At 47.0% G+C, this 26,494-nt stretch overlaps 1 protein-coding gene across 3 annotated transcripts; it reads right to left on the bottom strand.

Moving 5' to 3' along the window:
* Positions 1-1,368: 1,368 nt before the first annotated feature.
* PHF24 (PHD finger protein 24) lies at positions 1,369-25,700 on the bottom strand. Of its 3 annotated transcripts, none has more exons than XM_003943821.3 (8): positions 25,492-25,700; positions 12,130-12,511; positions 11,274-11,459; positions 7,916-7,994; positions 7,100-7,305; positions 6,602-6,762; positions 6,202-6,297; positions 1,369-5,880 (listed from the first exon to the last, which is right to left on the bottom strand). In XM_003943821.3, exons 2-8 carry the CDS (start codon positions 12,505-12,507, stop codon positions 5,784-5,786), a joined length of 1,203 nt encoding a protein of 400 aa, XP_003943870.1. In that variant the 5' UTR covers positions 12,508-12,511; positions 25,492-25,700; the 3' UTR covers positions 1,369-5,783. The 3 variants fall into 3 exon arrangements, with proteins under 3 accessions (XP_003943870.1, XP_039331174.1, XP_074251111.1); XM_039475240.2 differs by lacking the exon at positions 25,492-25,700 and adding an exon at positions 24,824-24,968; XM_074395010.1 differs by lacking the exon at positions 25,492-25,700 and having other exon boundaries at positions 11,274-11,394; positions 12,130-12,346.
* Between the last annotated feature and the right edge of the window lie 794 nt (positions 25,701-26,494).

The raw sequence follows: 26,494 nt of genomic DNA, 5'->3' as shown, positions 1-26,494 counted from the left end.
AGCCATCAATTTTCTTAAGGAATGACTCTCCCTAGGGATAAAGAGGAAATGCATTTCAGCCAGGGCAGGACCAGGTGGATGTAGGTTTGTATAGAACTGAGGCCCCAGCCAGCCCTGGGAGCAAGTGGCAGTTGGTGGGAGGAACAGTCTTCAGAGGGTCTGAAGTTCCAGCCAGGACTGCTGAACTGAGGGCAGGGAAATATTCATTAGGGCCCACAGACACCTAGTCTTTATGCCTCTTTTTCTGTCCCAATGCTTAGCTTCACTGAGCCTGGAGACATGGACAAGGAGCTGGTGGGATGTCATTAATCTGCTCTTGGTCTGATGGACCCCATGTGAAAACCTCAGGGAGGAGAGGTGTGGTAACTTGGTGAGTGGATGGGGTGAATTGTGCAGTGTTAAGATATCCGTGTTATGGCCACAGGCCTGGTTACCTGTCTATGTCTATTCCCAGGGTGGAGAGGGAGGTGCCGGCCCACACAGCAGTGGTTCCTTTGAGGTGTGCTTTGACAGGAAGCACAACAAAGTGGCTAAGAACATGCCCTCTGAAGGCAAACTGGCTGGTTCCCCCACTTCCTGTGTGGTTGTGTAACCTTGAGAAACATGGGCTCTCTGTTCATTTTTCTCACCTGTAATAAAAATCTCACAGGGTTATTGTGAAGATTAATGACTCTATGCAAAGCACTGCCAAGCGCATAGTAAGTGCTCAAAAAATGTTAGAAACTACTTGTACTTGGGATCCTCTATGGTTTTGGAGGTAGAATATCAGCCTCTGATCCACAGCCTAGAGATGCTTTCTCACCTACAGGTATTGGCTCTCTTCTCACCAGGTAAAAGGGATGAAGGGGATCCCACAGTCCTCCAAATGCATCTCCAATCTTAGTTTTCTCAACCCTATCATATTACATTAAAGCAATCTGTCAAAATGGGGAGGAAACACTCAGATCAGGAGAAAACAGCCAATGAGTTTTCCTTACTTTTAGCTCAGTAGGAACTGGGAAGTGTCTAAAACTGGCCCTGGGGCCTGGCATCGGGGAGAGATAACACATAGCAGACAGCCTTGGAGACCTTATGACCTCATCCTCAATTTCTCTGAAAGCTCTGGCTCCCTGCTTTGGTGTTTTATCTGTGTTGGATACAGAAATATCAGTATCTCTGTATCGGTATGTGTGGTGCCCCAATCTCCACCCATCTCTTGATTCTTGGGAAGGTCATGGCCAGGAGAGCTCTAGAAAGAGTCACAGCATGTTGTATCCTTTCTGGCGGCCGCAGCTGCCCCTTTCTTATATTCAGACCCAGGAATTGGTCAATGATGGGAAACCACACAGAAATGGTAGGTTCCCCAAACAACAAGAAACAGGAAGCTGATAGAGCATCACAATCGCTTTATTTTGATTTCTACTGTGCCCAGCCTCAGGGCATCAGCTCCTTCTGGAGTGCTGTGAAGGCTGGGTCACGCAGAGGAGCATGCAGCTGTAGAGATGGGGAGACAGGGCTTGGGGATGTTCCCCTCAGCTGACTGTCAAGTTACCTTCTTCAGAAAAGCACATGGAAAGGGCATGAAGGACCAGAGCGCATTGAATTTCCTAGTGTTACTCAAGTGTTCTCAGAGTCCCTCTCACAAGCTTGGGTTTGGCTGGGAGACAGATCACAGGCCAATCCTTGATGGCAGGAGGCTAATCTTGAAGGCCTTTGTGTCACCATGCCTATGGAAAGGGCTGGCTACTTGATGTTCTCAACCGTGGTCATGCCTACCCAGTGCTATAGAAACTGGAAGGTGACTGAGCTTCTTAGTCACTGGCCCAGACCACAGCTGATCCCCTTTCCATGGGCCATTGGGGCATGTGGCCCAGAGGGAAAAAGCTTTTCCTTAGTGCTAGTAGAAATCCTGTAATCTGTTTATTTTCTTCTCAGGGTTGCCAAAAATAGTGGCAGCAGAAAAGCAACAGCAGAGAAAATGCCCAGTCCCACCCCACGCCAGGGCTGAGCCGTCAGTAACAGGCACGATGCATGAATATCCCCAACTGCAGATCTTGCCATTGTCTGGGTTGCAGCCAGGGGCCCAGAGAGATATCCTGGGCAAATTCAAACTAAGTGGTAGGAGAAAGTAGCGATTTTTCAGATAAGAGCATGAAATAAGGAAAAGAAAAAAAAATTAAAAAAAAAATAGGAATTTTATTTCACTGTAAATAGAGGAAGTCTAAAAAGGGACAGGTGTGGTGACAGGTACTGCCAGGATGTCCCGAAGTTCTGGCATCAGAACTGTTCTGCCTTTTAGGGCCACGTGTCTATCTGTCTTCACTCTGATGGTCTGAAAGGAACATGGTTGCAGGATCACTAGAGCCAGCTACCAGTTCTCAGTCCTGCCTGAAGTTTCTCTTGGCTCTGGGGTGGGCCTGGCTGGCCTGTGGCCCTGCTAGGCAGCTTCTGCTGACCTTCCCTCTTGGCTTTTGGGCTTCCTGGCACCACTCTGACTGAAGCTGTGAAACCTGCAATGGTTGAGGTTGTGCTTTAGGCTATGAGTCTTCGGTACAACCCTGGGGCTCACTCCCCAGCGAGGTGTCCCTCTTCCCAGGCAGTTTAATTCTGTGCTTTCCATAATCATGACAGAAATAAGGTGATCCTAAGAACTGGCCACTTAAGCAAGGTCAGGGTGACATCCCATAGGGAGCAGTAGTGCCAGAAAGGCCGGTATCTGCCCTGCTAGCCCCAGGTGCTTGCACTGAGGGCAGAAAGAGGCAATGTCCTCATGGTTTCTACTATGGCTGTCCTCAAGAGGGGCACTTGAGGGTTAGATCAGTACCTCGGAGTGAGGGGACTGCTCCATCCCTGGGACACCCTAGGGGCCCTTGCTCAAGTGTTCTGTTGGGGAAGGCTGGGCTCAGGAGAGGAAGCCAAGGGGCAGACTTGGAGGGGTCTCATGGCCAGGGCAACTGCCTCAGGTGACCCTTGGACGCCGCAGCTCCACCGCATCATCCAGCTGCCCCTTCGTTCACAGCTGAACATGGGGAAGAGGAATGCCAGGTGAAAAACGCTTAGGGAAAGTGGCCTTCAGAGGAGCCTATCTGTAAACCAGGCCTTCCTTGGTTGGAAACACTGATTTCAAATTTGGGTAGCCAAGAAGAAAAGACTGAAATATTTTCTCATACCCTTATTGGAGCCTGATGCTAATATTTGGACTTGACAGAATTTCAGAGTCACAGTGATGGGAGAGCTTGGAAAGGAAAGGAAGTGGGCTTCACTAGGTTTCTGAACGTTTTTAACATACATACTATAGAGGGGATCTGGTGATTAGGACACTGCAAAAGGAGATTCTGGACAGGGGGCTGGGGCGGGGCTTCTGCAACTCTGGACTTGGGAGGCAACGGCACTTCCCCTTTGGTAAAAAGCTAGATGCCTATGGAGAAGATGCCAGCTGCTCCTTTGTGCTTTTCTGCTTCCTAGGACTCTCGTGGGCTGGGCAATCTATTCTTCACTGGGGAAGTGCCCCCTGGGATCTCTGTTGCAGGCCCTCACACAGGAAGATTGCTGTTCTGGAACAGGGAGAAGGGTGATCCCAAATGGGCCTGTACCTGTTGTGGAAGAACAGGCCCTGGAATATGGCAGGCCTGACCTGGCCCACTGACCCTCCTCACTCACCAGTGGAGAGCTAGAGGCAGCAGCTCCAAAGAGGTAGGCATCACCTTGATCTGTGAAGGATCAGAGAACAAGATGGATTTCCAGTCTCTATGACTGATGAGGCAGGAAAAAATGCTGTTCAGCTCTCAAAACCCAGAGCTTGTCTTTACTCAAAATGCACTGTGAGATTGAGCAGCCCGAGGCCACTGGCACAGAAGACGATTTGCCAGGAGAATGGGTAAGAGCCCCTGTGCTTAATGTGCTTTAATCTTCTCAGTGCAAAACCCCAGGCCTGGCTGCTTCAGATGCAGTTCTTGGGCCCAAGAGTCCTGCACTTTCTTTTTTTGACTAGACAGAATAATGGCCCCTCCTACGGATGAGTCCTGGGGGATGGCTGAAGAGTATTTCCCAAAGCTGTGGGCCACACACATGAGCCCAGATCCGTCTCCTGTCTGCTTTATTTCAGTCCCAAATAATCCAACCCCAGCAGCTCACCACCCTGCTTCCAGCTCAGGTGGTTCCTACATGAGGAGACTACACAGGGCTCTCACCAAGCCCCTGGCTGCAGCTCCCTGCTTTCCTCAAAACATTCAGAACTGAGCGGTGTGTGCTTTCTTCTGTATGCACCCGATTTAGCACAAGGGCCTCGAGCAATAAAGATGTGTTTGCTTCTGCACAACTGCACTCCACTCCCTTTTAAATAACTCTTGGTAGTCAGATCTGGCTATGCCTAAGTCATTAGGTTGGAAATAGAAGCCTAGAACCTGGACCTCAGGGCCAGGATGAGCCATAACACGCAGACTGGAGAATTTGAATGTGATGAGTACTTGGGAAGGATGAGGGTTGCTGGGCTTGGAGGCCAGGCCTGGTGCTCTTGTGGCAGCATCTGATTGTCCCAAAAGGCCTCCCATGCCAGGCCCAGGCCCTAGCCTGGTGGGGAAGGACATGTGGTGAGCAGCGAGAAGCTGCCACTCAGGCCATGCATGTCTCAGTGACAGGGAGAAGGGGAAATCTCTCCTTCCGTAAGGCTTTCCCAGGACCTTCTCTGCAGAGCCTCTTCTTAAACTCCAGCCTCTTATCCTCTTTGTCAGGATGGCTGAAAGAGTCCCTGTTCAGGACTCTGCAGAGCTGCTCTTTCTTGGGCTGTGTGGATGGTATCTACAGTGAGTTGAGCTGAAATGAGGAAGCATGAGTCCCATTCTCTCCTCTTCCTCCAGAGTGTGCTCTCCTCAGTCTCTGTGGTCGGTGACTTGGGTGAAGCATCTAACACAGAGAGCTGTGGCTCCCACCAGTGTGTTTGTTCCATTCAGGCCTCCTTGGCCTGGGCCATGAACTACCATCTGAAAAATAGGGGTCAAGAAGGCTCACCTTGATTTTTGACTATCCTGCTAAAGACTTGTGGACTCAGGTGATCTCACTGAGAGGTTCCTAGAATCCTGGGTCCCTGGGAAGGGCTGCCTCCCCCTCTTCTAGTCAGAATTCCCCAGGCTAGTTGCCTTCCCTGTCACCAGGAATTGGAAATTAAATAAATAAAGGGTTGAACTGCGGTGGTGATGTTTAACTGTTTTCCCAACTCAGTACAGCCGAGGTACACAATGCATGCCTACTAGTAACAGTGGCTCACCGCAGAAGGGATTTTCAGTGGGGGAAGTGGGGCCTGTTAGCATCTTCAGGATCTCCAGGCAGGCATGCGAGTCTGACATGCCCCCTTATTAAGAATCACTTGGCCAGAGACTTATCTATTGGAAATCAGAACTGGCGAATAGAAGGGATGAGTAAAGACCCTCTCCTCTATACGAGGGGCTTTACAAAGGGACTTTGGTCCTTTCTCAACCAAAAAGAACCAGGCTTCTGAAGGCATGGACAGCTGGGCAGTATGTGCACGCCCATATACGTGTGGTGGCAGGTCCCATCTATGATTCGGGGCAGGGGCGGTCCAGGAGAGGATGCTGCCACAGCTACCAGGGCTTCTCCGTGTGGCAATGCATTCACTGCCTCTGTTGTGAGGGGAATGGTGATTTCAGTGCCATAAAGCTTAGTGACAAATTAAGACGCTGGCAGTGTCCCAACCCCATGAGTCTCAGTGCCAGAGGTTGGTGGGGGAAGGGAGAAAGGAAAGGGGGAGAGGATGTCACTGTCCTCAAACCAAGCTTCTCTGCTCCATGTTATCCTGGGGGTTTCAGGTGAATGGCTGCGCTGTTGGGGCGAGCAGCCAGGATGTAGAGGACGTTCTCTTGCAGGAAGGTAGGCCAGTCCACAAATCTGCAGTGGAAGCAGAGAACAGTTGTGATGCTGGCTTGAAGATGCGTGAACCCTGATCCCAGGGGCAGCATGGCTTGGGCTACACAAAACTTAGGGAAGCCTTGACTCATGCTTGACCTGGTTATGGCTGGTTGTGCTACCAAGCCAACAGACCAGCTGGCTGTCCCTACAGGCTTGGGTCGAATGTGCACTCTTGGAGCCTGGTTTCATGGATGGGCACTTGCTGTTTTGGAGTGGGAGTGGGTAATGCCCTCTCTTACTTGTGTGTCTTGCGGGGGTGTCCAGAGGGTGCAAATGGCCAGGTGAGGAGGTCCCACTTACCTGGACTCCTGCTCTGTGGGCAGCAGGCTCTTGTCCTGACTCTTGCTGCTGCTGCTGGCTGGGCTGCTATCTGCGATGGGACCCACATGGCTGATGCTGCTGGGTGTGAGGACACATGGTTAGGAGTGCAATAGTGAAATGCCTGGCCCCTCCTAAACTCTGATAAACCCATGGCTCTGGATGTGCTCATCCTGGCTTTTCTTCAAGTCGGTAGCAAGACCGACTTGAAGGTAGAGGCTGCCCTATGCCCTGGCCCGTAGGCATCACCATCCTCTACCTAGTGCACAGGAGGCTCCTCTCCAGCTGTTGGCAGGGGGAGCAGAAAGGTACAGAAGGGCCACTGGCATGGAAAAGGGAGGAGGAGAGGCTGAGCAGGGGCTGGGACTGGTAAGGAGCAGACCTGACACTGCAGGAGGGAGCCTCTGGGAACCGTTTGCAAAACCAAGAATGCTGGGCCCTGCGGCACTCCGCCTCACTGATGGTGCTCCCACTGCCCTGCGCCAGGAAGGTGGCTCGGGCCCGTTCCCGCTCCTTCACTGTCAGAAGCCTCAACAGAGAGTTCTGGAGAAGAAGAAGAGACAAGATCTTAGAGGTAAAAATATCTTGTAAACTGCCAAGCCATAGAGAATCGTACCTCCATTACTACCTTTGCCATTCCCCCTTAGTTGTCCAGAGCCTTTCTGGTAGCACCAACATTTCCAGTGTGGTCCAGGGCAAATCAGTCTTCCTTAGGCAGTTTCCTCAGCCTGGGCACTGGATCCTCAGTCACTGGTATCAGCCCATTCCTGATACTGGTCCCTGCTCAGGCAGGACCCAGTGCTCCCCTGACCTGCCCAACATGCCTCCCAGGCCCTTTTCACCAAGTATCCCAGGAACATTTGCCCCAGCTGGCCCTCACCTGGGGACGCAACTGCTGCAACAGCAAGAGGGACTCATGGGACAAGAAGTCAGGCCACTCTATGTGGCCTCGATGTTCAGGGTCCAGGGCAGCAAACTGGCGGGCCGCCTGCTCTTCTTGCTCCTCACTCAGGGCCCTGTCACGGTCCCCCCGCTTTGCTGATTGGTGGCGGTAGCGCAGGAAGTCCTCCAGTGTCAGGGAGCAATCTGTGGGAGGCCATGCCCATCATTCCTCAGCCTCAGGGCAGCTCCATAACCTCCAGGGCACCCTTGGGGTCCCCACACCCACAATTCTTGCTGAGTCTCTGCCTCCCATGGCCAGGGTTACCCAGGTTGTAACGGGGTGGGTGCCTCTGCTGGCCAACAACTCAGGAACAAAGACCCATTTACCCTGTACCCACTAAATATGGAATACTCTTTTCATGGTTCATCCTAGAAAGCATGAAGGAGTAGGCCTGGTGCCATGGCTCACGCCTGTAATCCCAGCACTTTGGGAGGCTGAGGCAAGCAGCTTACAAGGTCAAGAGATTGAGACCATCCTGGCTAACATGTTTAAACCCCATCTCTATTGAAAAATACAAAAAAAATTAGCTGGGCCTGGTGGCGTGCATCTGTAGTCCCAGCTTCTCAGGAGGCTGAGGCAGGAGAATTGCTTGAACCTGCGAGGCGGAGGTTGCAGTGAGCCGAGATGGCACCACTGCACTCCAGCCTGGCGCCTGGTGACAGAGCAAGACTCTGTCTCCAAAAAAAAAAAAGTAAGCATGAAGGAGTAATCTGCCCGACCCCTCTCCATTCAAGCAGCACCACCCAACATTACCAGGGATGACTTTACACCGCTGAAAGGTCTCCGTGAGGCTGTACATTTCCTCCTCAGTAAGCAGCAAGTTGATGTTGTCCTGAAAATGAGAAACAGCTGAGTTGGTGGCCACACAGGCTCATAAGAAAGGCCAAAGTCAAGAGGGATAGAAATAGAATTTCAACTGGAAAGCAATTCCAGGATCTAATCCCAGCCTCCTGTTCACAATCAGTGAGATTGAGGCTCCAGAGAGGGGAAAGAACTTGGCCAGAGTTGTCTTTACTGTGGTGCAGAATCTTCCCCAAAACCCAGATATCCTGACTCCAGCCCTGAGTCCCTTTACTAAAACAGTGGTTTTTAATGTATCCTCTGAGCTAACCTAGGGATTTCTTGGAAGTGCCTTAGGAAGCTGCTGCAGGGAATAAGGGGGCTAGAGAGTGGGCAGGTTGTGAATCTCTGTCTCCATCAACCAGAGCAGCTCCATCTTCATCCCTTTTATCGACTTGGCTTCTGTGTTAGGCTGTGCTAAAAATGTATTTTAGTTAAAAAAAAAGTTTAATCCTAGCTCTGCTCCAAGTGGGTTGTATCACTTTAAATAACTCTAGAATGGTTTGAAAAGATGCCATCATTACAGGGCTCCTAAAGCCAAATGAGTTTTTTCTGGTGCCGCAGAAGTTTTAATTCCAAAGGAGCACCGATACCTTATTTTGTTGACATTACCATACAGTCTTTAAACTGTCAAAGATCCTTTCTAGCACAAGGTTACTTTCTTCATCTAAAATATCAGCAAAGTACAAGAGCAGATATTTCATGAGTATTCATATGTGGATTTCATAAAGAACTCAAACCATTCTTTTTCTTCCATAACACTTTTAAAAAATTGATATATGATAGTAGTATTTTTCTTTCAAATCATACTTTCAATAAACACCTGATGGGCACCTAGTACACACTGGGCACTTCAGTGGTGTCTAACACTGTGAGATGTTCAATGTGGCTGGAGTTTGGAGTACATGTGAGTGTGTGTGTGAGGGAAGGAGGGAGCATACTATGAAGTACCTCCAATACCCTTCATCGAGCCCCTTAAATTAGGCCTTTATTCTGAGGGCAAAAGGGAGGCACCAAAGGGTTTTCAAGTGGGAAGTGCCATGGTCAGCTATCTGGCTGCTGTGTGGAAGATGGATTAGAGGGGCAGAGTCTGGAGGTGTGGAGAGCAGCTGGAGGCTGCTGCAACAGTCCAGGCAAGAAATGATGAGCGGCTAAACTGAGACATGAGAATGAAGAAGGGAAGAGAGATTTGAGAGATATTAGAGGCAGCATCAACCAGGCCTGATGACTCACTGGATGTGAGGCATGAGGGAGAGAATGAATTGGGATTGGTAACTGGGGCATGGTATTACTATTCACAGAGATAAGGAGCGGCAGAAGAGCAGGCTTGGGGGCAAATATGAGCTCATTTTTGGGCATAATAAGTGTGAGGTACCTGTGAGATATCAAGGTAGATAAGTGCAAGAGACAGGAAATTTAGGTCTGGACACACAAATATAGGAGTCATTAGTGTTTAGATGGTGGCTGTAGATGAAGTCACCCAAAGAGGGTACAGTGAGAAAAGAAGAGTGTTAAACAACAGAACCCTGAGAAACATAGGACTGAGACAAGAAACTAACAAAGGGCATTGAGAAAAATGGTCAGAGACGTAGGCTGGAAGACAATCAGTAGAGAAAAGGGTCCTGGATAGCGAGCAAAGACAGCTGCATAATGTGGGAGGCAATGTTAACGGTGGTTACACGACTGAGGTGGGATTTTATTGACTTTCTATTTTCTCTCATCTCCATATCTTATGCAATAATTCCCATAAAAATCCTTAAATCCCAAGGAAAAGAGAGAGGAATAAAGAAGTAATAAATACTTCAGAGAGATCAAGTAAGAAGATGCCTCAGAAAAGGTCAGTGGACTTGACAATTAGGAGGTGACTGGTGACCTTAGGAAGGGACAATCCTGCAGGATGATGGATTCAGATGTCAGATTATAGTTGGTCAAGGAGCCATAGGAGATGAAATTCTTTTAAGAAGCTTGGCTGTGGGGCCAAGTGCAATGGCTTGCACCTGTAGTCCCAGCTACTCAGGAGGCTGAGGCAGGAGGATTGCTTAGGTCTAGGGGTTCAAGGCTGAAGTGATATGATCACACAACTACACTTCAGCCAGTGACACAGTGAGACCCTGACTCATAAAAAGAGGGGAAAAAAGAAGGGAAGGAAAGAAAGGAGAGGTACTTGGAAGGGAAGGAGGCTTTGTAAAAAGTTCAGTAGAGCATGGTGGCAATGATGGTAGGACTGTGTCAGAAAGCTGGGAAGGGAGCAATGTGCTCTGGGAGGTGACACCTTCAACCCAGTCCTATAGCAGTAGCACACCTCAAAGCAGAGTGGCTGAGATGAAAGGCTGGCATCCAGAGGGACGACAGGTACTAGAGAAGGTCGCTGGTAGAGCAGAGTCTGCTGCGGTGCACTCCAGGGGGACAGGTGTTTAAGTGGCTGAAAATAACTGTCCATAACAGGCCATAGAGAAAGCATTATTTGTTAGAAAATGCCACATTTCTGCTTTTGTCTAAGCAGCAGGAAGGGGGATCAGCAGGTGCTCCTCGCTCTGAAATTGGTAAATAATGATATCTGCAGGACAACAGATCAATAAGGCAAGACTTGAATTCTATTCAGGTGTAGTGAGAAATGGATATAAATCTGGCTTTCAATGGAAACCTTAGCCTCTGTCCTTCATTAAAAGTTAGAAGGCATTTATATATAATTTTCAAAGTTCGGAATCAATAGAGCTTTGTCATTTAATTCACATAATAATCACTTCAAAGAGGAAGAGCAAATGCTTGTAAGAGTCAGGTGGCAGGCCAAGTGAGGATCTCAGGCCTAGCAAGTTTTCCTGTGATGAAATCTACCCCTATTGGAAGCAAGCTGGTTATGATCTCAGGTTAGTTTTCAGATGGATACACTGAATGACAACTATAGACTCTTAGAGAAAGAGTTGCTCCAAGCAGAATTGCTTTTGAGTAATTAGGTCCCAGTCAATCTCCCAGCTCAGAGGTTTTTCTATTGGGGATGATTTATCTACCTTCATATTGGGAGGTGTGCTATCAGTGTCAAGGGAAGTAGAGGCCAGGGATGCTGCTAAACATCCTGCAATATCCTTGGCCCCCCAAACAAAGAACTAACCAGCCCAAAACGTACTGAGGTTGAGAAACCCCGCCCTAGCTCTAGGCCTCTTGGGTGTGCCACTGGCAGATTCTTTAGGTCACTGCCTAAAAACAAGTGTTCTAAGACCGGGCCTCCAGGAAAAGTGCCAAGTCCTCTGCCGTCCCTGTGGTCCAGACTTACACAGTAGTGGCAGCTCCAGCCTGTTTCCGTGTGGGCCATCTCCATCACCTCTGCTGCACTGTCTCCTTGGATGTAACCCATACGGCGCAGGCAGCCATCATGGAAAACCCTGGTGCATATTCTGCATGGGAAGAGGCTCTCAGCTGTCCAGACCTCACAAACATCACACATCTCATCGTTGACAACCTGCAGAAAGATGGCAGGAGGAAACGGGGATGTGTAAGCATAGGCAGCAAGATTCCAAGGCCACTAAGCACAGAGCGACCTGCATGGGGCTGAGTCTTCCTGGATTATCCTAGAGGAATAGCTCCAACTGAAGCCATTGTTCAGGAATTCTTTCTGGAGGTCAAGAACCAGGAGGTTCTTCCAGCTGCTCAGGCCTTTGTGACCATGTTTATGAGCAGGGAGCTACTGGCACTTTTAGAAAGAACAATCTGTTGTGTGAGAGATTGTTCCGGGCATTGCAGGATATTTATCATCCCTGCTTTTCTTGATACCAAACACCAGTAGCCACCTGGTGTTGTGACCTCCCCAAACTACTCCCTCTCAAATTTCCAAATGCCTCCTACAGGGGGTAGTGCTACCTATGGTTGAAAACTCATGGTAGTGGGGGGTGGGGAGGGTCGACAGAAGACCTACCATAGCATCATTCTTTATCATCCATTGCCCCAAGCCTTTAACAAAGACGAGTCCAGGATAAAACAAATATTTTATTCTTGTAGAGGAAATTCCAAGATTGTTTTGGACTCAGCTCCATCTTTCTGGTTTTGAGGATCACCTTAGCCATATCCAGGCCTCCCTGTCCTGCTCCCTGATGGGCTAAGACTTGAGGATCCTGTCCCAACCGTATACTCACAGGCTCTCTGGGCTCCAGGCAGATTTCTGGAGGTTTGTCATCATCCAGCTTCCGGATAGGGCGGATGAAAGCAGGGGGTGTGAACCGGCTAGCCCTCTCAAACTCCTCAGGCTCCACGCCGCGCCCATCTCGGAGCCTCTCCCAGGCTGCGCGGCCGGCACTACTCTCTTCCTGGACCACCGCGGTTCCTGCTTCTGCTTCTTTCTCCTCCTGCACCTCCTGGACAGAGCCCTCTACAGTGCCACGGCGGGACCCCGGCATCTCACCTGTGCGTCGGATGGAAGGCCTGTCCCGCAGCCCATCCTTGAAGGCAGACACAGCCAGACTCACCTTCTGCACCTGCTCCACTGTCTGCCGCTTGGACATCAACACCCCCATGGCTCTGTGGACAAAAAGCAGAGGGGCACAGGTTCAGCCAATGGCTGAGAATATCAGGCCAATCAGTTTCCACCTAAGTGACAAGTGCTGTTAAATAGTTTCTCCCTCTTCTAGAACATGGTGGGGGTGGAAAGAGCACGTGTTAAGGAGTCACAAGATGTTGGTTCTACTTCCCTAAATTATATTTGTTTGTTTGTTTGTTTGTTTGAGATGAGGTATTGCTATGTTGCCCAGGCTGTTCTTGAACTCCTGGGCTCTAGTGATTCCCTTGGCTCAGCCTCCTGAGTAGCTGGGATCACAGGCCTGCCACCTTGCATGGATGACTTTGGTTCGATTTCTGACAGGCCTTGCAACTTTGGTTATCCCGTCTATGGAACAAGAGCTATCTCCCCAGCCCACTTCACAGGGATGTCACGAGGATAACATAAGAAAATGGGCTTCACGGTGCTTCGTAGACTGGAAAGCACTCTACGTGCATGAAATGGTATCTCCGTCTCCCTTCCTGTCCTAAAACCAATTTAGTCCAGGGGTCCTGCATCTCTGCTACTTGGTCAAGAAATGGTTGGAGACTTCAGAATCCAAGTTTCTCTTCTACCCTACAAGAAGACTCAAGGCTTAAAGCAAGCTGGCAGCAACACATATCGGGCCTTTTGACAGAAGAGAAGCTCCTTCAGTAAGTGCCGTGCACAATCCATCCGGGGCTAATCCTCATCAAATGCCTACTTTTTAAGTCAATGAACTCCTAGTTTCAGAGGATTCCTGAATTAGTAAGGAAACTCCACTACCCCATCCATGTGGTCAAGGTCACACAAACACTCCTTTACCCCTTCTCATTAGTAGCTGTGCCTCTCTGTAGGTCTGTTTATCTATCATAGACACTGGCCTATTATGAAGCTCTAAGGTACCTCTCACACTTCTAAGTCTGCACTAATGTCACTCCCATATTTTCTGCTTTAATTCTTCTGAACTGTTCAAGAAGGGTCCATATCCTTTATAGGTTTAAAAGTAACATTATCCCTGCTCTTCTCTGCAGTATCAGAGTATGGCATTGGACAGTGAGGCATGACATGGCACATTGCAAAGCTGGTCTGCTATTCCCTAGCCTGAGGAGACTTAGTGAAAGTCAGCTGGGGAATGCTTTTTCTAAGTAAAGTGGAGCAGAGTCCATTTTAGCCTTGCTCTCAATCCATTCTAATCAAGGCTTATTGAACAGTGTTATGTGCAAGGCACTGACTGCTCATCATAGGAAACAGAAGACAGGAGAACAGTCTCACCACTCAAGGTACTTAATATTAGAAACCAAAGAAGTAAAAGTGCTGAGAGTACTTAGAGGAAGGTGAGACCCACCACACTACTGGTGGTCAAAGTGGACCCTGAAGGATGCATAGGCGGTTATGCTCAGTTTGTTTGGGGAAAAAGGTGGCAGCGGGTAGGAGGAGAAGTAGGGCCAATTCAAAGGTTACTATTATATCGTAGTTCAGGCAAGAGGTAGAGGGTTTAAATGGAAATGATGATAGCAGGAATAATACTGAGTGTATTTGTTAACAAGGAAATAGAATTAGGGAAATCTAGGAATCAATTGATAACTGAATGGATGAAGGATAAAGGGGAAAGGGCAGTTTTAAATGGACTAACCAGAAGAATGGCAGTGCCAGTCACAGAAACTGGGAAATAAGAGGGATAATTAAATTGGATTTTGTACATGTTGAATTAAAGATGTCCCTGGGACATTCAGGTGTTGTGTTATCCCCTGCTAAAAATTTTAGTGCTTCCTATAGCTTTCAGGAGGAAGTCCCCACAATCAAGTCTCTTTATTGTGGCCTGTGAGACCCTGCACAGTCTGGCCTCCCTTCTTCACTCTGTGTCCCAACCACAATGGCCTCGTTTCAGTCTTTATTTGCTATGCTCCCTCTATTTTTGGGAACTTTGAACATTCCTCCCCACCTGACTAGTGCCCATTTGTCTATCAGAGCTTAGCTCAAGTCTCATTTCCTCGGGGAAGTCACTGCTGACTCGTCTAGGTTGGAGTGCTCACAGCACCATGCCCTTCTGCTCTGGGCACTTATCCTTGTCATTAGACATTCAATAGGATGATTACCTGATCAATGTCAGTTTCCCCTATTAGATTGTTTTATCCCACACAGTCCTTATCTCCACTGCCTAGCGATGTGTCTATTAAGCATCTAACAGAATAAATTCTTAATAAACATTTTTCAATTAGCTAATTAATTGTGGATAATTCTTTTTGCTTTAAAAAATGAAACCTTAATACTTATACTATCTGATGACAGCCCCATCCTCCTTTTGGAAACACTGCTTGTGCGTGCCACAGTGGTGGGAACACCTACCCTACTCGGGTGCTTGCCTTGCCACTACTGCTACCAAGAAAACCCACATTCTCGAATTTATAAACTGATTGATATGAAAAGAGAGAACCACCTCCCCAACTCCATTTGTAAATACGTTTGTAAAACTGAAGTATATGATTAAGGAACATTGACTTTAAATACTTAATACTGCCTTAAAGGGCAGTGGCACAGGAGATTTATTGAAGAAAGATTTATTGAGTAAATTCAGGAAGTCATTTAGAGCATTTATGCCTCAGTGGATAACAAATAATAAATTATAATTAAAAGGAAAATATTTTAATCCCCAAATAGATTCATTAAAATAAAGCAAGTTACAAAAATGCTCATACTATGATCTAAATTTTGTACTTTATGTATTTTTAATCTTTTTGTTAATCTGTATTTTCCAGTTTCCCCACATTGCACATTAATTAGATAATAAAACAAATCCTAGGGTTGGCAACTTGGGGACTTGTTTTTGTCTGGGTCCCCTGTTCTGTGATTCAGAACCTGTTGCTTGTTGCTTTGGGCTTTACTTCTCTGTTAATGAGTGTATTTGGAACATATACTCGTAAGCATTTAGAAAGCTCATGTTGTTTTTCATCTTCTAAAGTTCATATGACCTAATGAAGGAATCTAGCCAGGGTAGGGTGGGGATGGAGAGGAGACTATGTGTATTTTAAAGTTTTTGCTGAGGCTTTGAATCCAGGGGGTTCTTGAAGTGACAGGGGTGGGCCTGTAGTCCCTAGATGCTGCTCAAATGCCTCATGGTCAACAGCTGTGTTTGATGGCTGGATGGGATGCAACTCCTCAACTTACAGTGAGAGAGGCACCCCAAGAAAGAACATGTAAAACTGACACATAATCCTTTGTATGTATTTTTATTATGAACAATTACATTTTCGAGAACCACTAGGTTTTTCCTTAGAAACCCTAAGTTATGTTTCTCAAAAGTTTTCAGCTGCGACCCAGAGTAAGAAATATATTTTATGTGATAACTCTGTAGACACATGTGTTCATAGATCTACAACTGAAGTCAAAATTTTGTGGAACAATCATACTCTACTCCTACATGTGATGCTCCCTGATATTTTCTATCCTATTTCATCAAAACAACTCTAACAGTGACTCTCTGAAATGATTTCATGACCCACTAATGGATTTAAATCTGCAATTTGAAGAATGTACTTCTAAAAGACAAGGATATAAGGAAAGCTCTACTCTTAACTGATGTGGTGCAAGATCAACAGTTTACTTAAGTTTCTCTTAAGAGTCTGTGTGGTTGGAAGATCTACCAGAGATGGACAGCTACTAATACACCTCTGACTAAAGAAAACCTATTTTGTATCCAAGAGGCTGATGCTCTTTGACCTGTGGGCACATGTAAAAAAAAAAAAAAATTAGCTAGGCATAGTGGCACATGCCTGTAATCCCAGGTACATAGGTGGCTGAGATGGGAGGACTGCTTGAGCCCAGGAATTCAAAACCAGCGTGGGCAACATAGCAAGACCTCATCTCATTTAAAAAATAAGTGATCAATTGATTGATTGATTAGGGCATTCTTTTTATAGTGACTAAAAAGATGGAAACAAGTTGGGCATGGTGACTTTCTCCTATAATCCCAGCTACTCGGGAGGCTGAGGCAGGGGGATTGCTTGACGCCAGGAGTTTGGGTCTGTAGTGTGCATGACTGTGCCTGTGAATAACCACTGCACTCAAACCTGGGCAGCACAGTGAGACCCTGTCTATTAAAAAATAAAAAAGGTGGAAACAACTTCAATAGGGAAATTACTGAATAACTTGTAATACATTCATGCTGTTGAAAAAGAGAAAAAATGATTTAATTATTTATTTTTAAACAGGAGCGAGGGGGTTTCACTCACTATATTACCCAGGCTGGTCTCAAACTCTTGTGCTCAAGCAATCCTCTCACATAGCTGGGACTACAGGTCATGCACTACCTTGCCCAGCTAATTCATGAAAAATTTTTAAAGAGATAGGGTCTTGCTATGTTGCCCAGACTTGTTGATAACTCTGGGGCTCAAGTGATTCCCCTACCTCAGCCTCCCAAGTAGGTAGGATTACAGGTTCCAGACAGAGCTCCCAGCTTGATTTAATTTTTTAAGCACAACGACCAGAGCAATGGTTCTCAAATGGTGAATTGGCTGGATCCTGGGGCAGGTGGGAGGTATATATCAGAAACATCAGGAGGAGGGGAGAAATAAGTGGTTTCAAGAGCTTATCAATTATATATTTATATCTGGAAAACAAATACTAAAAACGATCTCTCTTTTTGTTTTTGGTAACATAGACTACGAAACAGTAGAGTTTGGCAGTAACTTCTTGGTTCTTAGGGTTATACAGAAGGTACTAACTCTCAAATAGTTGGAGGGAGCCTCCTCCCAGAGGTTATGTCAGAAGTTTAAGGGAACAGTCATGAGACCTTTATGTTTATCAGAAAGAAGGCATACACTGGAAAAAAATAGTTGAGAAACACTTATTTGGAGATTTGGAAAAAACATACTAAATTCACATTTTTAAGAACAACTCATTAGAGGAAATCCAATGGTATGCATTTGTTTTTGGCTTTTTCAGATGTTTTAATAAAAGTTATTGAACAAAGACCAGCCAGTTAGAAGGTTACTCTATAGGTGAACTTACTCATTAACAGTGAATCAGCAAATTATCCACAGATGTCTCCCATCGCACTGCAGAGCTGCTATAACCTGTTATTAACTGTATGGATACCATGATTCTTTATAAGGATACCAAAAAGAGCTATGTAGCTATCTCCATGGCCAGTTATGTCATTGCAATGGTTTTGGGAGTTTATCCTTAAAGCAATTTCTGTGAAGTCTGAAGCTGACATCTACTAGCAAAACAAACATAAAAACAAACACTTTCCAGTCCTGATCACAGGCTCTTGTAGCACTGCTATTCCTTTTCCCTGAGATGGTTCAATCTTGTGGACCATTTTATGACTGTAAGGGCAGAAATGCAAAGCAAAACTATTCAAAGTAAACCATCAAAATCCAAACAAGACCACCAAGTCATTTTGAATTGGCATGGCTTTGACTTTGACAGTCAACTGTGAGGACACAACAGAACTCAGCTTTAAGAGTGAGTCTAAAACTCTTAACACTTAATGGAGAGGATCAAAACTGTATACAAGACACTTTGATTAAAAGTGGGTGTGCTGAAATAGCCACGATTTCAAACACCTGGGGTGTTTGAGAAATTAACAAAATCAGCTCAAATTTTTAGAGAAACAAGTGGTAGTGATTGGTGCCAGGTAAAAACCAATGCCTGTGGAGAAAAACCTGGCTTCTCCTGTGCTAGAAGTCGTCCTAGGAAAAGGAGAGAGTTAAAAGGAAATCAAGTTGCAAAGATCCCACCAATTATACCTAATAATTACTTCTTTGGCTGGTGGGTGGGACTAGGGGTTTCTGCCTCCCTAAAAACGATGAAAAGAGGCCAAAAAGATATTGTCCCAATAATTATGTGGCTTTCAGGGTATTTGTAGTTATCTAGGGAAGGCTTGGGAAAAAAAAATCGGGACAGAGGAGCAGGTGATGGTAAATAACAGTGAGACAAGAAGGTAGAATAGGGCCATCTGACTTCATGAACTGAAAGAAATGAAAACAGCAACAAGTAGCATCTGTCTTGGGTAAGAAAAGCCTGACTAGATGTGCCCGTCAGGCAGTAAGACATATGTGAGCAGCTTGGAATGTTTACAAGACACACCCATTTTCTGCAGAGCACCTGCTTAGAATTCAGTGGGATTATTTATAAGGGCAAAGTGGTGGGGGTAAGAGGAGGAGGGGCTGCTCCGCAGCAGGAGCTGATAGAGAAATAAGGAAGGGGAAGGATGCTGGAGAACCTCTATTTCCCAGCACTCTCTATAAAGATTCAGAGCTGTGGAGAGCCTGAAAGGCAACGCTCCTAACAGGTAGGCATTTCCTCACGCAGGCTCTTAAATATAAAGTATATTTACTGTTTTTTCTCTTTCTTTTTAAAATTTATGTTTTCAGATCGAGGGTGGTTCTAGGGTCTCACTATGTTGCACATGCTGGCCTCAAACTCCTTCCTAGGCTCAAGTGATTCTCCTGCCTCAGCCCCCTGAGTAACTGGTTCAATCTTATTCTTGGTATGGGAATGGCGGCTGTTTAAAAGGCTCACAAGCAAGTAAAAGTGGCTGCCTGGAGGTTAGGGCTTCCCTAGGAAGGAACGAGGCAAGAAAACCTCTGAGGGGGGAAAGGGAAAGACAACCAAAGAGAATGGGTGGAGCAAGTGGAGAAAAGAATCTGTTTCACTGAGATCAGGAGGGAGAAAAGTAGAGATGGTTCTTACTGCCTTCCACAGAGCATATGACACTCACTTTTAATTAAAGTGTCTTTTGTATACAGGTTTCAACCTCTCCATTAAGCATTAAGGGTTTTAGCCTCTTAAATCTCCATTGAATGAATGATACAGAGATGACTGGGCAACATAAACCACTTATTTATGATCATAGTCTTTTCTCTTTATCAAATTGGCCAGAGAGACTGATTTGACCAAATCTTTAAAACTCAATTCTAGAAATTATGCAGTCACCAGCTCACATCATCACATCTATTCTACTCTATTTCCCAAGAGGTGGCACCTGGACAATGAGTCAGGGATAGCAGGGATGAGAACATGAGGGTGCTTTTTCTCTGGCTACGGAAAGGAGTTAAGAAATGCTGCAATTTAGCCAGTTTCTACAATCACAATGGTAAAGAGAAGCCAGCATTACCAAAGTCAATGGTCCCCTGCATTTATGCTGTGTCCTGTGGACTATGGTGGGCCCACAAGAGGGTGGTTGCCTTAAGGGTACAAACAGAAAGTTTGAAAATGCACTTCTTTTGTCCTGGGTTTGAAATTTAGCATGAGCAGTATCTGTACATACAAGGGAAAAATTTCAAGGCAGTCAACAATTGGCTCCTGGAAGCATGTGCCCAAAGGACTGAGAGCCTTAGAGAAAGCCACATGTCTTAGATAGAAGGTGATCAGCTGCCAAGTATATGGAAAATTAACAGAACCAGGGTCTGTAAAAAAAAAATGCTGAATGCATAGCACATTCAATCCTGAACTCACTGTGAACATCAGCATCAACCCCAAGATTTTTAACAACAACAACAAAAAAATCAAAAAGCGTTCTCTTGCTGGTCTTTGAGGAAATCCAAGCCCCAATTGTTCTCAGGTGACTGGCTGTTGCTTTAGGAATCCAGTGCCCCACTACAGTGCTCTTGGAGCCTGTTCCTACTCAGCCATTCTGTCACCTGGCAGTAGCCTACAATCCAGTATTCATGTTTGTAGATCCTGAAAGGGCCTACCTGGTACCTCCCCACCTCTCTCCATTCACCCTATTTATTCAGGATGTTACAGTCACAACTACACAGGGCTTTTCTGGGGTTTCCAAGGAGCAGAAAGGCTAAAGACAGTAAAACTGTCTTTCTGGCCTCACCTCAAGACTACTAGGCATCCTGCTACTGTTTAATATTTACTGAAAGCTCACAAAGTTCTAATATATATGACAGCAAAATTATGGCATGATCTTAGCCTCTTAGGGCCTGAGTCTTCATTAAAAGCCACAATGCTGACTTCCCAAAGAGGGAGCCACAATTCAGGAACACCACACCATCAGTGATTGGCTGGTGAGACTGCACTTAGCAAGCAGAGCTTTTCAGCAAAATGGAGAGGCACTCCCTGTTTTCTGCTCTGGTTCCTTGAAACACAGATTAACCCCCTGTAATGCAATTATTACACCTTAATTATCACCATTTACTATTTGCTCATTCTGCAAACATTTGCTGAGTGCAGCCTACTATGCATCAGGCACAAATCAGGTGCTTAATAACTGATGGTAGAATGAACAAATGGAACCTCCTTCAGCCTGTGAGAATGCAGTGAGTATGTGCGTGTTCAGGGGGCATAAGTGTAGGATTGAAAAAAAAAGGTGTTGCTTGAGCTAAATTTTGAATACGAGTAGGAGTTACACCAGAGGATGAGGAAAAAAAGCATTCCAGGAAGAGGTAATAGCACACGCCAAGGCATGGAGCTATATGGGGACTCCATCATGACTTAGATGGTATGAAGCCAGCCTGGGTGCTAGATAGAAATAGGCAAGGAAATGTGTCTTCACATAAGAATTAGCATCAGCCCGAATAACTGGTTTGAGATAGTATGCTTAAAATATTTGTTAGGAGAGAATATGTATTTGAATTTCAGGGAGGAAGAAAACCCCAGAGAATTGGATTTGCTGAGGCCAGGAAGAGGGACTCCCCTGATAAGTTCCAGGGCTGACCAATGAGTGCATTGCTTGGCCTTAGGACCCAACAGGAAACTCCTTCACAAGCTAAGAGCTGGTAGGTGGTGATTGTAGTGAATCACTGGGGCTTTCCGTCTGGGAGACTCCTAAGTCTCAAAAAACAAACATACAAAAAGAGAGTGAGCCAGTTAGCCCACACAGTTCTGTTTTGGTGAGAGGACCCCAGTAAGATGAAGCATTTCTCAAAACCAAACAGCCATCATATATCTAAAAGGGCTTCATAAACTGTAACATGCTATCCAAATAAATGTTTCTGTCACTATTATCATAAGAAGGCAAAAATGTGGCCAGTTTACACTCAGAGTATATGGGCGAAAGTAATTTTGGTAGGGTACTGGCAGGAGGGCTGAATGTGGCTGGCAGAGGAGGCACAGCACAGCAGCTGAGTTTCAGTGATGCTTGGGAAAAGGCATCTCTACATTGGTTCCTGTGGATATTCTGTAATGCTGTAATTTCCCCCTTACTTTTCCTACTTTTTATAGTGAATGATTAGAGAAATGCAGACTGATTCTACATGAACTCCTCAAAGGCAAGAAACTCTCATATTTATCTAGCATAGTGCCTGGCAAGTGAGCAGCACTTAGTAAATGTAAGTGGGTCTCTGAGGGGATTGCTGGAAGTGGGGGCGGCGGGGGGAATGGAGGGGGATGTGCTAATGGAAAAAATCATCATGTCTCCAGCTAGACACTGATGGTCTTGGTTTCTTGGTCCAAAGCTGATAAGCAATTCCTGTCAAAATCTGGTCACTAAGATTGAGGGGTGGAGTGGATAATGATATTCCCATCAGAAATGAATAAATCAATTTGGGACATGAAGATAGCAGAAGCCAAGCAGCACTGCTGGGGAGAAGCGTGTGGGACTAAAAGATAATAGACTCTGTAGCTAAAGAGAAGGGAAACTATATTTGCATGAATGTGATCCACTTAGGAAGAGGTGTAGTGGAAAAAAATGGAAGAAGTTGGGGGAATGGGCCTGGGAAGGTCTTACTGTCCATGTCTGAGGAAGAGGAATGGCAAATGTTAGAAGAAGACACTGTTAGAAAATTGGAGAATATGTGAAAGATCAAAGGTTGAGAAATCCAGACAGTAAAATCCAGACACATTTGGATACACTCAAATGAAACTGGGTGAGCCATTCTCTCCCCTTTTATTTTCCTTTGGAGAGAGCATTTTTGAGAAGATTAAGGCCACCTGGTGACATCTTTCATACATATTCTGGAATGATTTGATTTGCAGACTCATGCTGTAACTAGAGAGAGTTAGGCAGTATTCTCAGGATTTTTGAAATCTTAATTTTTATCCAATGCTGGATATGGGGAAGGTGATATCCAAGGTCCAAGGTTAGGGGAGAACTTGGATCCATTTAGTGATTTTTCCAGGGTCATGAGTGGGTGCGATACTAGGCACCCTCAACAAGAAGACCAGTTTAGAAATAAAACCTCAATGACAAATTGATGAGCTGGAACAAATATCATATTTTCAGGTTTGGTCCCTCTGGCTTTCCTTTAAAATATGCATACCTATTTATTTTGTTAAGCTGATGAGATGGGTTTGAACTGAAAGAGGATTATAAACAACTTTACAATGTTGGGGGGGGCGGTCCTAACCAACATAAACCTTTGTCAGAGTTTACTCCACTGACCTGTGCACAAGGTAGCATCACTGAGTTAAAAAAAAAAAAAATCGAACAACTGGTAAACTAGGTTGTTCTGTTTTGTCACTAGCTTGGTCTCTCTTCTCACTATGTAATTCCAGGAGCCGAAGGAAACCGCTTCTATTCAAGGAGGATTTAACTAGGGTTGGCTGTACGAAAGAAAGCAGGGCGGGGAGCAGAAAAACCCTTTCAGAATGGCTCTGTAATGAATATCATTGCTTGGCCCTCTCACCACTCCATTTCTGGACAAGAAACCAGAATCCATCCTTGGGTTCAAAGTTGAACTCTTGGGGTTCAGCTGGAAAGAAAACATCAAGGGACAACACTATATCTGGCACAGACCCTTTGAGCTCCCCTTAACAGACTCCCAGTGAGCCTTCCTTGGCTCTGCACCTTTCCCACCCTCCTCTTCCTCCTCACACAGAGGCACTCTTGGGCAAAAGTGTCCTGAGTGCTATCTGTGGACCATTGTCCGCTGGTGCCTGTAGTCAGAGGGCCACAAGGACAGTGTGGATTGTGCTTCCTAAAAGTGACCCTGTCTCTCCTTTCTCTTCTTCAAGTATTCTGCAGCAGGGAGGGTGGCCTTGGGACACTCCATCTTCAGAAGGGTCCCCCTAGATACCCAGAGTAAGCCCCTCAAAGACCACACCCAGAGGCCTCAATTAGGTCCAGGCATCATTAGCCACGCCAAGGCATCATGACAGTGGGACTGTCTGTGAAGGAAGCCACACCCTGAAATCTGGGGATTCTGTGGAAATCAGTTCCTGCAGCAGTCTCATCTCCAGTTAAACTGTTCTCATCCACTTATTTAATCATCACATTTACTGAACATGTACCATTGCAAAGCCCTATGCTCGGCAGGTACCTTAATGCAACTTATTAACAAATAACCATTCTTTTTCTGCCTCTCTTTAGCACTCTTTTTCCCAAAATAGAATTTCAAACACAGATTTTATGATTATATTTTTTATCAGCTTTGTGACCTTGGGCAAATTGCTAAACCTCTCTGAATCTCGATGTTTAAAGGGGGATAATTTCACAAAGCTGTTGTAAGAGTTGTATGAGATGTTTAAACATTCCTAGTACAGCGCCTAGCACACTGGTGCTCTATAATCCTATACATCCTTTATTCCTTCCTTCAAAGGCCTTTCCCTCCAGGACCTGTCCAAGTCAGTTATTCCACCTGATCTTACTGCTTCCTTCTGGACCAAACCCAGGGGCTCAAATCTATCTTTGCTTTAGAGGCCTCACTGGTCCTCATCCCCTGCTTAGCCCTGTGCTCTCGCAGCAGTTTCTGCCTCCACTAAAATGCAGCGTGGAGCAACTGGGCTACCACGGAGAAGAAAAATCCGAATTGGGAAAGAGGAGGAATGGAAAGAGGCTGCAGCCCCAGAAGGCCCCCACCTCTGGGACACAAGTGAGGGTACATGGAGCCCTACAGGGAGGTCGAGGCCAAAGTCCTTGGAGCCGTGGGAAGTCACTCATAGTTCCCATTGCAGATCCCCTCTCCCCAGTCAGAGGTTGCTTCCCACAGTTCCAGGGCAGTCTCGGGTTCTCCTTTTCTAGGGGGTCCTCTGGGGCTCCACCACCTCGAGGCTCCTGCAGCTCCCCTGTGTTCCCAGGAGGTCTTCCATTGAGCCAGCCCCAGAGACCACCCTTGTGCCTGCTCCCACAGTGACACAGAAAGGCTCTCTGGGACCGCTGGGGCACCCCATGGCAGCAAATGCAGAGAGAGCCCCAGGAGTCCATTCCCACAGGGGGTCTTCATTGGGGTGGCTCCCCACAGCACCTTAGGGACTCCCCCAAGGGGTAGAGGCAGCAGTCACTCGGGGTTCATCCAGCGACTCGGGGGCCACCTTGGAGGCAGCCCCCACACAAGCACCTTGGAGTCCCCGGAGGACTGTCCGCGGCCGCAGACCCGCCCCTCAGGTGAGGCCCGGTCCCCGCCGCCCCCGCCCCCGCTTACCGGGACCGTCCGGGTGCGGGACGCAGCTCCGGGGCCGGCGGACTCTACACCGCGGGCCCCAAGCTGCCCACGGCAGCCCGAGAGCAGGCGTGCTGGGCCGAGCGCCGGCAGCAGGCGGCGCGGGCGGAGCAGCAGGCTGAGGCGGCGGCGGCGGCGCGCGCGCCCCGAGCACACCCACCCGCCCCGTGGGGCTGCGGCGCGTGCACCCGCGTGAGGTGCCCTGGGCCGGCCGGTGGGCGCGCCCCGCCCCGTTCCGCCCAGTCCTCCTGCGCCTCTAGGCGAGGCCCTCGCGGCTTCGCGGGCGACTCGTGCGCGGGCGTGGGGCGCCGTGGGAATGCTGGAGGGCGGCGGTCGGCTCTGATGAGCAGACGGCCCAGGTGCCCGTGGGCGCCCCCCATGAGCGCCCGGCACTGCGGCGCGGGGACTGCGCCAGCGGCCGACTGCGGCAAGGACAGTGCCCGCCCGCCCGGAGGAGGCGGCCCGGTGGGGGCGCCGCGGGGGGGCTGGGGCGGCTCGCTGCTCGCGTTCCGCGCCGGGGCGAAGGCTGGGTCCGGGTGGATGCTGCCACCAGCACGTGCCTGGGGTGGAGAGAATGACTCATCCAGCATGTCCTACCAGCTGTCCCCCCCAGGGCTCTGGGCTCACGACCCTGGCACTAGGGCACTCACCTTTGCAGTACCCCACTTGTCTCCGGAGGGTCCCAATGAGCCTTCACATAGTCCTTGGCTGGACCAGCCTACCCTCTGCGCTGTTTTCTGGGATTATTGGTTTTTCATCCCCAGCAGCGAAGCTGTGCTGTGGTGTAACCCACTTTTTGCTGCAACCTCATACCTCAGACTATCCAAACAGCTAGCCTGTCAGGAGGCCAGCAATTCTGAGGGCTAATGTGCACGACACCGTACTACATGTTTTGAAGACGGCAAGAAATAGATCAAATTGTAAGACACCCAGCAACTAATCATAAGGAAAAACTGAAGGTATGCAGATGATATGTCAAGAGCTCTTTAATTTATATGAATTGCATTTACATTTTTAACATACCTTCATTTTCTTGTGCATTCAATTTGTATACCTCAAATGTAATTCACGTCATTTTTTGAGCATCTAGTATTTGTTGCACACTGTGCTAGGTACCCTGGTGGGATATAAAAAAGAAATTTTGCCCTTAACGTGGAATTTACCAATAGGGGATATATCACTTTAAAACACACAGTGTCAGATACCCTGGTAGGATACAAAAAAGAAATTTTGCCCTTAATGTGGAATTTACCAAGAGGGGATATATCGCTTTAAAACACAAAGTGTCAGGTACTATTCTAAACAGTTTAAATATATTGTCATTAATTTTCACACCATCCCTTTGAGGGAGTTTACTGTTAGTTTCGACATTTTGCCAGTGATGAAACTGAGGCACAGAGAGGTTAAACAACTCGCCCAAGGTCACATGGGTAATATGTGATGGGGATGAGACTGAAATCCAGGTATTCTGACTCCAGACCCCAAGCTCATAACCGTTTCTTAGTACTGCCACTGAGAAAGGAAAGGCCGTAAACCATTCATATATGGAGTTCTAAAATTAGTACTTATTAGTTCTAAAATTAGTTCTTATTTCTCGAGAGACACTATGGTTATTTTACTTGTGAAACTAGCACTAAAAAGCAGACTGAGCTT

Source organism: Saimiri boliviensis, chromosome 2 (assembly GCF_048565385.1).
Source record: "Saimiri boliviensis isolate mSaiBol1 chromosome 2, mSaiBol1.pri, whole genome shotgun sequence".
NCBI classification, from domain to species: domain Eukaryota; kingdom Metazoa; phylum Chordata; class Mammalia; order Primates; family Cebidae; genus Saimiri; species Saimiri boliviensis.
Note: the sequence above shows the minus strand (reverse complement) of the source record. Positions and strands in the feature narration are given on the sequence as shown.